The sequence below is a fragment of the Anomaloglossus baeobatrachus genome, chromosome 6 (assembly GCF_048569485.1).
Source record: "Anomaloglossus baeobatrachus isolate aAnoBae1 chromosome 6, aAnoBae1.hap1, whole genome shotgun sequence".
Lineage (NCBI taxonomy): Eukaryota > Metazoa > Chordata > Amphibia > Anura > Aromobatidae > Anomaloglossus > Anomaloglossus baeobatrachus.
Window position 1 is genome coordinate 535,831,851 of NC_134358.1, and position 12,700 is coordinate 535,844,550.

General features: G+C 48.9%; 1 protein-coding gene across 1 annotated transcript in view; it reads right to left on the minus strand.

Moving 5' to 3' along the window:
- Positions 1–12,700, minus strand: part of MALRD1 (MAM and LDL receptor class A domain containing 1) — a 746,310-nt gene that overhangs the window by 25,267 nt on the left and 708,343 nt on the right. Inside the window, exon 37 of the mRNA XM_075315583.1 lies at positions 72–154. Within this exon, the coding sequence (XP_075171698.1) occupies positions 72–154 (83 nt within the window). The remainder of the gene's footprint in view (positions 1–71; positions 155–12,700) is intronic.

Genomic DNA, 12,700 nt, shown 5'->3' on the forward strand with positions numbered 1-12,700 from the left:
CCACTGATGACAATAAAAATGTCAGCTAAAATGAGTACAGTAATGCAGTTGTTATATGAGTTTGTTCTTACCAGTGGTATCAGCTTCCGATTTATGGGGAGATATTTCTGGAGACCAGATATGGCATCTTGTTCCCTGCCATTTTTCTTTGCATCTGGAAAGAAACAAAGCAGACCATGAGTAGAGATGAGTGAACCTGAAATGTAAAGTTTGGATGGACTTTACCAAAAAACAGTGTTTGAGTGCTTTACGTACGCTGACCACTCGTGTGGGCATCACTGTGCTCAGGTATGCTCGGTGCTCAGGCCTGTGTTGGCTAATCAGCGACACAGAAGTCTGGTGACTGGTCTTCAGTGATTGACCGATGAAGTCTCGTTCCTGGTGATTAGTCTTCGGTGCTTGACCAATGAAGTCTGATTCCTGGTGATTGGTCTTCGGTGCTTGACCAATGAAGTTTGATTCCCGGTGACTGGTCTTCAGTGATTGACCGACAAAGTCTGGTTCCCAGTGATTTGTCTTCAATACTTGACCAATAAAGTCTGGTTCCCGGGGTTTCTACTGCAGTAATGGCCACGACCCCGTGCCGCTGCTTACATGTCTGCCTCTTCTGAAGTTTTAGCACCAAATCCTCCCCTTCTTGAGCATTACAGGCTTTAAAATTAGACAAAAGTGCCATAACTGTCACCTGACCTGGTGATAAAAGTAAAATATATCTTTGTACCGCTTGCAATTATTACCATCTTTTCAGTTAGCCATTAAAAGGTATCAACCACCGAGGACTCTCAGTTCTTTCTGACCTGGTGACTCTTCTAAATTATTCCCTCATGGGAACTGTGTTTTTCAGTTCATGCCTGCACAGTGCAGTCACAGATAGTAACATTTGCTCGCATATACTTTTGGGTTTTGAATGCATGCATCTTTACATCCACCTGATACCAGGAACCCAGGCCCTGGGACCATCTCTTCCACAGGTAGGTGATGCACACACATCTGGAAATCCACATGAAGATATGATTTATCAGACATGGCTGCCTTCTTCCATTGCTCCCTCTTCCAGTTCTGATATCTGGGGTTGTTGTAGGAACTGGTTATGATGGAGAGAGGTCAGCATAGACACTCAAACACTAGAATGGTTTATGGCTACCCGTGGCTCCAAGTCTACACTTGGAGCCCTGTATCAGAAAAACAAAGTGGTTAACAATCTATAAATATACAAATATACTGCAAAATGGACTTAATGATAAATGGTGTATATTTATGTTATATTGGCTCATCCATCTTTGGGAATTTTTTTTACATAAATACATGGTGATTGGGGCTAAAAGTATATATATATATATATATATATATATATATATATATATATATATATATATATATTTTATTTTTTTTTAAATTGTGTGTCATTAAAATTGTTGCACCATTTGGATTTTATAAGGCTTTCGCTTCCCTGCACATTTAAGGGGGATCTGTCAGGTGATTTTGTAGTACAATACTAATGTTATCTTTAAATAGGGTTTAAAGGAGATCTTTCAGGATTAGAAACTTTTATAGCTGTACGTTATCTTGTTATCTTGTTGTAAGCTCCATAACATTCAGTGTGCTGTAGTAGCTAGTCAAGCATATGTAAATAAAACTGCATATTCCTTGCTTCCCCATCCCACCACTCAGCAGTGATCGTGAATGCACTGAGAGGAGGGAGGAGCAGTGAATGTGAATATGCAGTTTGTATTTTCATATGCTTGACTAGCTACTACCTCAGATTGAATTCTATGGTGCTTAAATAAGATAAAATAACAAAGAGCAATGCAAGTTACTGATCCTGAAAGGTTTCCTTAAGCCCTATTGAGAGATAAAATTAGTATTGTACTTCAAAATCACCTGACAGATTCCCTTTAACTTTGATGTGGTTATAAAATAAGAGTTACAAACTCCACTTTCAGATCGTCGTAGCGAGTTCACAGACAGATTGTTAGTTAAAAAGTAATTTTTATTTCATAAATCAATAGTGCAGATGAAAATAAGCAACACTGTAATATAACTTATCAGAGAAATCTGCTTCTTTCTCTCCTTGGACTCATGATTCACTCTTAAAGGGAACCTGTCACCACTTTTTTTGGACTATAAGCTGCGGCTACCACCACCGGGCTCTTATATACAGCATTCTAACATTCTGTATATAAGAGCCCAGGCCGCTATGACAACATAAAAAACACTTTATAATACTCACCTAACGGTCTCTCGGTTGGCCTAATGGGCATCTCCATTGTCCGGTGCCGGCACCTTCCCTTTCGGCCATCTTCGTTCTCTTTCTGAAGCCTGTGTGCATGACGCGGCCACGACATACACACTCGCCGGTCCTGCGCAGGCACACTACAATACTTTGATCTGCCCTGCTCAGGGCAGATCAAAGTGCGCCTGCTCCGTACCGGAATGCATGCACCGTGGCTAGAGAAGAAGGAGAACAAAGATGGCCGAAAGAAGGGGCTCTGGCACCAGACAACTGAGATGCCCATTAGGTCCTATTCCACCGCGACCGTTAGGTAAGTATTATAAAGTGTTTTTTATATTGTCACAGCGGCCTGGGCTCTAATATACAGCATGTTAGAATGATGTATATAATAATAATTAATAATAATAATAATAATAATAATTTTATTAATTTATATAGCGCTATTAATTGCACAGCGCTTTACATACATCAGGAACACTGACTGTCCCCATTGGGGCTCACAATCTAGAGTCTCTATCTGTATGTCTTTGGAGTGTGTGAAGAAACCGGAGAACCCGCAGGACACCCACACAGACACGGAGAGAACATACAAACTCCTTGCAGATAAGAGCCCGGTGGTGGTGGCCGCAGCTTATAGTCCAAAAAGGTGGTGACAGGTTCCCTTTAATTCAGAAGTAACATTTTTAAAATCTGTATTGAGTGAAGACAGATTTTCCTACTACTGAGATAGGAGATGGCAGTTGGTGCTTTTAAGATTCTATGGAGGGAGGAGCTAGCGGAACACACAGAAATTCTGCTGCAAGTTCTCCTGATATGACAGTTAAAGTTCTTCAAAGAACTTTAAGAGCACCAACTGTCACCTCTAATCTCAGTAATGGGAAAATCTGTATTCACTGAAGACACATTTTACCCGTAAATTGAGAATTTTGAAAATGAAAGATCAGTCCAGGAAGAGAAAGAAGCAGATTTTTGAGATGAGATAGATAAATGAGATATATCATAATGTTTCTTACTTTCACGTGTATTAATGGTTGATGAGAAAAAATAAAACTACTAAAGATTGAGCAAAATTAAAGCTACAGTTACTGTTTAATTCACTTTGCGGACAGCTATAGACAGTATAACACGAGGGGTATGAGCGACAAACGGTGCCAAATTTTTAACAAAACCAAAGGTAAAAAGTATTTTAAGCCCCAGTTACATGCATTTAAGTAAGAAAAAAATATCCTCAAAGGTGGACAACGCCTTTAAGACTTTTCAGTAAGGAATACAAGACATCAGCTTTACCATTAGGCTCCATACTTGCTCAGATAAACTCCCCATACAGACACTTTTCAGCATTTTCATCCCATGAACTTGTTTAAATGACTGGGCAAACAGATCCGGAGAAGTGCTGACTCCTCATGCTGCAGATCCCAGATGCAATACTAAATGAATTTGCCAATGGATGCGCCATGCGTTTATTTCTATTTTAGTGACAGGATGATGATGGATAAGTCATTAGACAAGCGCCGGGGGGCCTATAGGTAGGCTCATCGCAAGTGAAACAATTCAATGAGCAATACTTGGAAAGGTCAAATAGAAGACTTGTTGTAGGAAGCAATTCTATATAGCGGCAAACAATGCACACAGCAAATGAGATGGAAAAGTTGGCGATGTTTAGAGAAAGCGCTGGAGATATGATAGAAATTACCAAACACTCTGCATTTTGTGTATTTGAGCTCCAGAACATGTATATTTACTTGCACAATTATCACACACAGATTAGGTATTATGGCTCAGTGTGTGCCAGATCAATCGTGCAACAGATCTCAATGGCTCCAATGTAAGTCTCTATTATCACGCACAAGCAGCCTATTGGGGATTCATTGGGATTTCATTTCAAGTGTTCATGAGTGCTCCAGCTCTGCTACATCAGTTTCCAACTCCACTGTTCCAGCTATGCTGCATCAGTCTACAACTCCACCAAAACAACTCCACTTTATTATTCTGTACATCAATCTTCAACTCCACTGTTCCATCTCTGCTACGGTACATCAGTCTCCCACTCCACTACAACTCCATTTTATTATTCTGCTACATCAATCTTCAACTCCACTGTTCCAGCTCTGCTACGGTACATCAGTCTCCCACTCCACTACAACTCCATTTTCCAGCACAACTACCTTAGTCTCCAACTCAACTACAACAACCCTGGTGTTTCAGCACTGCTACTACATCAGTTTACAACTTGACTACAACGATGTCACTGTTCCAGCTCTGTTCCATCAGCCCTTATCCACTATTCCTGCTCTGATGCAACCATCTAACTTCACCTCAATAACTCCACTTTACAACTTTGGGGATTCATTGTGGTTTTCATTTCAAGAGTTCATGGGTGCTCCAGCTCTGCTACATCAGTTTCCAACTCCACTGTTCCAGCTCTGCTGCATCAGTCTACAACCTCACCAAAAGAACTCCACTTTATTGCTCTGCTACATCAGTCTCCAACTCAACTGTACTAGCTCTGCTACATCAGTCCACCAAAACAACTCCACTTTAATATTCTGCTACATCAGTCTTCAACTTTACTGTTCCAGCTCTGCTACTTCAGTCTCCCACTCCACTACAACTCCATTTTCCAGCACAACTACCTCAGTCTCCAACTCAACAATGCTACTACATCAGTCTAAAACTTGACTACAAGGATGTCACTGTTCCAGCTCTGTTCCATTAGTCCTTATCCACTATTCCTGCTCTGATGCAACAGTCTAACTGCACCTCAATAACTCCACTTTACAACTTTGGGTATTCATTGTGGTTTTTATTTCAAGTGTTCATGAGTGCTCCATCTCTGCTACATCAGTTTTCAACTCCACTGTTCCAGCTATGCTGCATCAGTCTACAACCTCACCAAAAGAACTCCACTTTATTGCTTTGCTACATCAGTCTCCAACTCAACTGTACTAGCTCTGCTATATCAGTCTCCAACTCCACCACAACTCCACTTTACTGCTGTGCTAGGTCAGTATCCAAGTCCACTGTTCTAGCTCTACTACATTAGTCTCCCACTCCACTACAACTCTAATTTACTGCATTGTAACATCTGTCTCCAGCTCCACTGTTCTAGCTCTGTGGCATCAGTCTCTCACTTCCCCAATCCAGCACAACTACCTCAGTCTCCAACTCGCTACAACAACTCTGTTGTTTCAGCTCTGCTATATCAGTTTCCAAACTCGACTACCACGTCACTGTTCCAGCTCTGTTGCATCAGTCTTTATCCACTATTCCAGCATTGCTGCATAATTCACCAACTCCTTAACAACTCCACTTTACAGCCCTGCTACATCAGTTTCCAACTTCATTACAACAATAACTACATTGGTTTCCAACTTGAATACAACAATGTCAAAGTTCAGTCTACAACTCCACTATTCCAGCTCTGCTACATCAGTTTCCAACTCCACTATTCCAGCTCTGCTACATCAGTCTCCACTCCACTAATCCAGCTTTGCTACATCAGTTTCCAACTCCACTAATCCACTCTGCTACACCAATCTCCAACTCCACTATTCCATATCTGCTACATCAGTCTCCAACTCCACTATTCCAGCTCTGCTACATCTGTTTCCAACTCCACTATTCCAGCTCTGCTACACCAATCTCCAACTCCACTATTCTATATCTGCTACATCAGTCTCCCACTCCACTATTCCAGCTCTGTACATCAGTCTCCAACTCTAATACAGCACTGATATTTATGATATCTCTCATTGATACTCGTTGGACTTGATACAAACAATGAGAAAATTATAATGTACAACATTTTCCCTGCAGGATATCTGGAATTACAGTGGAGAAATAGTCATGTGTTTAATAAGACAATTAGACAGTAAAGGGGTATTTATGAAATGATTAGTTACCAGGGATAACTGTCAAAACAAGGGTAAAGGAAGACTCTGAGTATAGTATGTACCCTAGAGGAGCTCAGGCTGTTGTTATAAGGGAAAACAAAAAAACCCCTGCATCTCCAAATAAAAAATAACAAATGTGAACAAGTGCCAACTGCTATAACTACATGTAACACAAATAAAAGGATACAGCCGCACCCTGTAAGCGCCAAGACATATGCAAACATAGAATATATGCAATTTAAACTGCATTAATGCTATATGCAATAAGCTTAGAAAAATGAAGGTTCTTAGCTCAAAAATTGGCCAATTCATGTGTGCCCAACAACCGCGGCAAGGTGATCTTTCTTTGATAGCACCCTATCCTAGTGTTATGCCTCTCCTTGGCTAAAAGTCGACAAATATATGGGCAGATAGGACTGACACTAATTAAAAACACATAAGTGCTAATGGGTGTTTGCATATGTCTTGTTGAATACAGAGTGCTGCTATGTCCTTTTGTTTGTGTTTTGTGCTGTTATAAGGAGCCTGGTGTGGGGACAATAATCTAAAAAATGGTTTTGTTTTTTTTTAAAGAGATTAGCAGATGTTTGTAGTTTCCATTGAAGCAGGATAAACAATTTACAGAGAAGGAATAGCACAGCGCCATATATTGTGTAGTGGCCATTCTTGGGTACTGCAGTTCAGCTACAATTGATTTCAATAGGAGGTAAGCTGCAGTATCCAAGAATGAGCACTGCACAGTGTTTAATCCATACCGTTCCTGCTCAGTATATTGTATATGTGATCGCAGTGGGAGCAGCAAACAGTTGGTTCTTGGTGGTGCTGGGTGTTAGAACCCCACTAATGTAATAGTGATGAATTATCGCAACAACAGGTCATCAACATATTATATATATACATATATATACTGTATATATATATATATTATATACTGTATATATATATATATATATATATATATATATACATATATGTACATACATACATATATATATATATAATTCTTGTACAACCCCTTTAATGAGTGGTCAGAAACTCCACAGCATTGGAGACATCTACCACAGGTGGGAAGGATTGTGGTGGTGTCATGTAGGCAGGGCCGTATTTACCACTAGGCACCCGTGGTCCGGTGCCTAGGGCGGCAGATTGTGAGGGGCGGCACCCTCTGGCAGCAAAAAAAAAAAAAAATTTTTTTTACATTTTTTTTTTTTGTGGCCGCCGAGCACAGGGAGCTGATTGACCCCGGAACTGCCGGCGCCTGCACTTCCGGGGTCACAGGCGCGCGCCAATCAGCTCCTTCCTCTGTGCTGCGTCCACTGCTGTGTGGACGTCACATGCAGAGCTCGCAGCAGGACGCCGCGGAGGACGCCGTGATGGAAGCCGGTGTCAGAAGAGGATACTCACGTGAGCCAGGAAGATGGCGGTGGGCACTGGAGCAGGTAAGTGGATTCATAAGGAGCGTGGGAGTGTCTCTAATGCAGACCAGAGATCTGCGCATGCGGGGGGGGAGGCGGCAAAGGCAGATACTGGAGGGAGGCAGAGGCTGAGACTGGGGGGAGGCTGGAGGGAGGCAGAGGCTGAGACTGGGGGGAGGCTGGAGGGAGGCAGAGGCTGAGACTGGGGGGAGGCTGGAGGTAGGCAGAGGCTGAGACTGGAGGGAGGCAGTGGCTGAGACTGGGGGGAGGCTGGAGGGAGGCAGAGGCTGAGACTGGAGAGAGGCAGAGGCTGAGACTGGGGGGAGGCTGGAGGGAGGCAGAGGCTGAGACTGGAGGGAGGCAGAGGCTGAGACTGTGGGGAGGCTGGAGGGAGGCAGAGGCTGAGACTGGGGGAGGCTGGAGGGAGGCAGAGGCAGAGACTGGGGGGGAGGCTGGAGGGAGGCAGAGACTGGGGGGAGGCTGGAGGGAGGCAGAGGCTGAGACTGGGGGAGGCTGGAGAGAGGCAGAGGCTGAGACTGGGGGGAGGCTGGAGGGAGGCAGAGGCAGAGACTGGGGGGAGGCTGGAGGGAGGCAGAGGCTGAGACTGGGGGGAGACTGGAGGGAGGCAGAGGGAGAGACTGTGGGGAGGCTGGAGGGAGGCAGAGGCAGAGACTGGGGGGAGGCTGGAGGGAGGCAGAGGCAGAGACTGGGGGGAGGCTGGAGGGAGGCAGAGGCAGAGACTGGGGGGAGGCTGGAGGGAGGCAGAGGCAGAGACTGGAGGGAGGCAGAGGCTGAGACTGGAGGGAGGCAGAGGCTGAGACTGGGGGGAGGCTGGAGGGAGGCAGAGGCTGAGACTGGAGAGAGGCAGAGGCTGAGACTGGGGGGAGGTTGGAGGGAGGCAGAGGCTGAGACTGGAGGGAGGCTGGAGGGAGGCAGAGGCAGAGACTGGGGGGAGGCTGGAGGGAGGCTGAGGCAGAGACTGGGGGGAGGCTGGAGGGAGGCAGAGACTGGAGGGAGGCAGAGGCTGAGACTGGAGGGAGGCAGAGGCTGAGACTGGGGGGAGGCTGGAGGGAGGCAGAGGCTGAGACTGGAGAGAGGCAGAGGCTGAGACTGGGGGGAGGTTGGAGGGAGGCAGAGGCTGAGACTGGAGGGAGGCAGAGGCTGAGACTGTGGGGAGGCTGGAGGGAGGCAGAGGCTGAGACTGGGGGAGGCTGGAGGGAGGCAGAGGCAGAGACTGGGGGGAGGCTGGAGGGAGGCAGAGACTGGGAAGAGGCTGGAGGGAGGCAAAGGCTGAGACTGGGGGGAGGCTGGAGGGAGGCAGAGACTGGGGGGAGGCTGGAGGGAGGCAGAGGCTGAGACTGCAGGCAGGCAGAGGCTGAGACTGGAGGGAGGCAGAGGCTGAGACTGGGGGGAGGCTGGAGGGAGGCAGAGGCTGAGACTGGAGAGAGGCAGAGGCTGAGACTGGGGGGAGGTTGGAGGGAGGCAGAGGCTGAGACTGGAGGGAGGCAGAGGCTGAGACTGTGGGGAGGCTGGAGGGAGGCAGAGGCTGAGACTGGGGGAGGCTGGAGGGAGGCAGAGGCAGAGACTGGGGGGAGGCTGGAGGGAGGCAGAGGCTGAGACTGGGGGGAGGTTGGAGGGAGGCAGAGGCTGAGACTGAGGGAGGCAGAGGCTGAGACTGTGGGGAGGCTGGAGGGAGGCAGAGGCTGAGACTGGGGGAGGCTGGAGGGAGGCAGAGGCAGAGACTGGGGGGAGGCTGGAGGGAGGCAGAGGCAGAGACTGGGGGGAGGCTGGAGGGAGGCAGAGGCTGAGACTGGGGGGAGGCTGGAGAGAGGCAGAGGCTGAGACTGGGGGGAGGCTGGAGGGAGGCAGAGGCTGAGACTGGGGGGAGGCTGGAGAGAGGCAGAGGCTGAGACTGGGGGGAGGCTGGAGGGAGGCAGAGGCAGAGACTGGGGGGAGGCTGGAGGGAGGCAGAGGCAGAGACTGGGGGGAGGCTGGAGGGAGGCAGAGGCAGAGACTGGGGGGAGGCTGGAGGGAGGCAGAGGCAGAGACTGGGGGGAGGCTGGAGGGAGGCAGAGTCTGAGACTGGGGGGAGGCTGGAGGGAGGCAGAGGCAGAGACTGGGGGGAGGCTGGAGGGAGGCAGAGGCAGAGACTGGAGGGAGGCAGAGGCTGAGACTGGAGGGAGGCAGAGGCTGAGACTGGGGGGAGGCTGGAGGGAGGCAGAGGCTGAGACTGGAGAGAGGCAGAGGCTGAGACTGGGGGGAGGTTGGAGGGAGGCAGAGGCAGAGACTGGGGGGGAGGCTGGAGGGAGGCAGAGGCAGAGACTGGGGGGAGGCTGGAGGGAGGCAGAGTCAGAGACTGGGGGGAGGCTGGAGGGAGGCAGAGGCAGAGACTGGGGGGAGGCTGGAGGGAGGCAGAGGCTGAGACTGGAGGGAGGCTGAGACTGGGGGGAGGCTGGAGGGAGACTGAGGCTGAGACTGGGGGGAGGCTGGAGGGAGGCTGAGGCTGAGACTGGAGGGAGGCTGAGGCTGAGACTGGGGGGAGGCTGGAGGGAGGCAGAGGCAGAGACTGGGGGGAGGCTGGAGGGAGGCAGAGGCAGAGACTGGGGGGAGGCTGGAGGGAGGCTGAGGCTGAGACTGGAGGGAGGCTGAGGCTGAGACTTGAGGGAGGCTGAGGCTGAGACTGGAGGGAGGCTGGAGGGAGGCTGAGGCGGAGACTGGGGCAGGCTGAGGCTGGGGGGAGGCAAAGGCTGAGACTGGGGAAGAGAGGCTGATGCTGAGGGAAGATAGAGGCTGATGCTGGGGGAGAGAGGCTGATGCTGGGGGAGTGGGAGAGAGGGGCTAATGCTAGAGACAAAGGACAAGGGATGAGGGATAGTGCAATGACAAAATCGATTGGGTGGGGGGAGTGTAAGGACTCAGAATAAGAGGGGGCAGCATTGGGAGCTCATTGTGAAGAAGGGGCAGCATGTGTGGGATCAGTATGGAGTGGAGCAATGTAGGGGAGTCAATATCAAGAGTGGGGTAGTGTGTGTGTGGGGGGTCTCAGCATAAGCGTTAGTGTGGTGGTCTTAGCATGAGTGGGGCAACATGAAGGTCTCATTATGGAAAAGAGGAAGGCAGCATTAGGAGCTCATGGAGAGGGACAGCATGCATGGGACATTGTGAGAAGGGGGCAGCATGCATGGGACACTGAGGAGGGGGCAGCATGCATGAGACATTGTGAGGAGGGGGCAGCATGCATGGGACATTGTGAGAAGGGGGCAGCATGCATGGGACACTGAGGAGGGGGCAGCATGCATGAGACATTGTGAGGAGGGAGCAGCATGCATGGGACATTGTGAGGAAGGAGCAGCATGCATGGGACATTGTGAGGAGGGAGCATCAAGCATGAGACATTGTGCGGAGGGAGCAGCATGCATGGGACATTGTGAGGAGGGAGCAGCATGCATGGGACATTGTGAGGCGGGAGCAGCATACATGAGACATTGTGAGGAGGGGGCAGCATGCATGAGACATTGTGAGGAGGGAGCAGCATTCATGGGACATTTTGAGGAGGGAGCAGCATGCATGGGACATTGTGAGGAGGGGCAGCATGCATGGGACATTGTGAGGAGGGAGCAGCATGCATGGGACATTGTGAAGAGGGGGCAGCATGCATGGGACATTGTGAGGAGAGAGCAGCATGCATGGGACATTGTGAGGAGGGGGCAGCATGCATGGGACATTGTGAGGAGGGGGCAGCATGCATGGGACATTGTGAGGAGGGGGCAGCATGCATGGGACATTGTGAGGAGGGGGCAGCATGCAAGGGACATTGTGAGGAGGGGGCAGCATGCAAGGGACATTGTGAGGAGGGAGCAGCATGCATGGGACATTGTGAGGAGGGGGCAGCATGCATGGGACATTGTGAGGAGGGGGCAGCATGCAAGGGACATTGTGAGGAGGGGGCAGCATTCATGGGACATTGTGAGGAGGGGGCAGCATGCATGGGACATTGTGAGGAGGGGGCAGAAAGCATGGGACATTGTGAGGAGGGAGCAGCATGCATGGGACATTGTGACGAGGGAGCAGCATGCATGGGACATTGTGAGGAGGGGGCAGCATGCATGGGACATTGTGAGGAGGGGGCAGAAAGCATGGGACATTGTGAGGAGGGAGCAGCATGCATGGGACATTGTGACGAGGGAGCAGCATGCATGGGACATTGTGAGGAGGGGGCAGCATGCATGGGACATTGTGAGGAGGGGGCAGCATGCATGGGACATTGTGAGGAGGGGGCAGCATGCATAGGACATTGTGAGGAGGGGGCAGCATGCATGGGACATTGTCCTCACATCATGCTGCTCCCTCCTCACAATGTACAGATCATATTTCATAATCGAGGAAGGTGTGGTGGATATACAGTAGTTTATAAGGGAGGGCAGTGTGTAGTTTATTAGGGGCAGTGTGACAGTCACAGTATATAAGTGGGGACGGTGTGGTGGGAATATTTTATACTCATGCTATGTTTTGATGTGCCTGTGGTGATTCCCATTGGGGGGGGTTCGTTTCTTATTGATACTTTTTAAAGTGTGCTACAGAGTAGATCTGCCTTAAACAGATGTCGTGTGCGAAAACTCAGTTTTACGTTGTCACTAAGGGGCGCGACCACTTAAAGTGCCTAGGGCAGCACGAAGGCAAAATACAGCCCTGCATGTAGGGACCTTGTTTTTATTTATGAAGACCTTCATCCTCAAATGTATACCACTTGGTTAATGGAGGAGGTTTCTGAAATTAGAACCCTTAAAGGGAATCTGTCAGCAGGATTTTGCTATCTAATTTGAGAGCAGCATAATGTAGACAAGGAGATTCTGAATCCAATAGTATATCACTTAGGTTACTGGCTGCAGCCATTCTGACACAATCAGAATTTTTAGCTTTAGCCATATAGCAGAGCTGAGAGAGCTGCCACCGCCCACATCAGGCTCTCTATAGAGACTGTACATTGACAGTGAGGTGTCAATCATAGGAAGGGGCGAGCCGGACTGACATGCTAGACCCAGCAATGATAATCACTAAGTGATAAAGCCTTTAGTTTAAAAGCACAGAGCTTCATGAGAGACATAGTTATTTTTTTTTAACCCATACAGCATGCTGGCTTCAGCTTACATAGCAAAAAC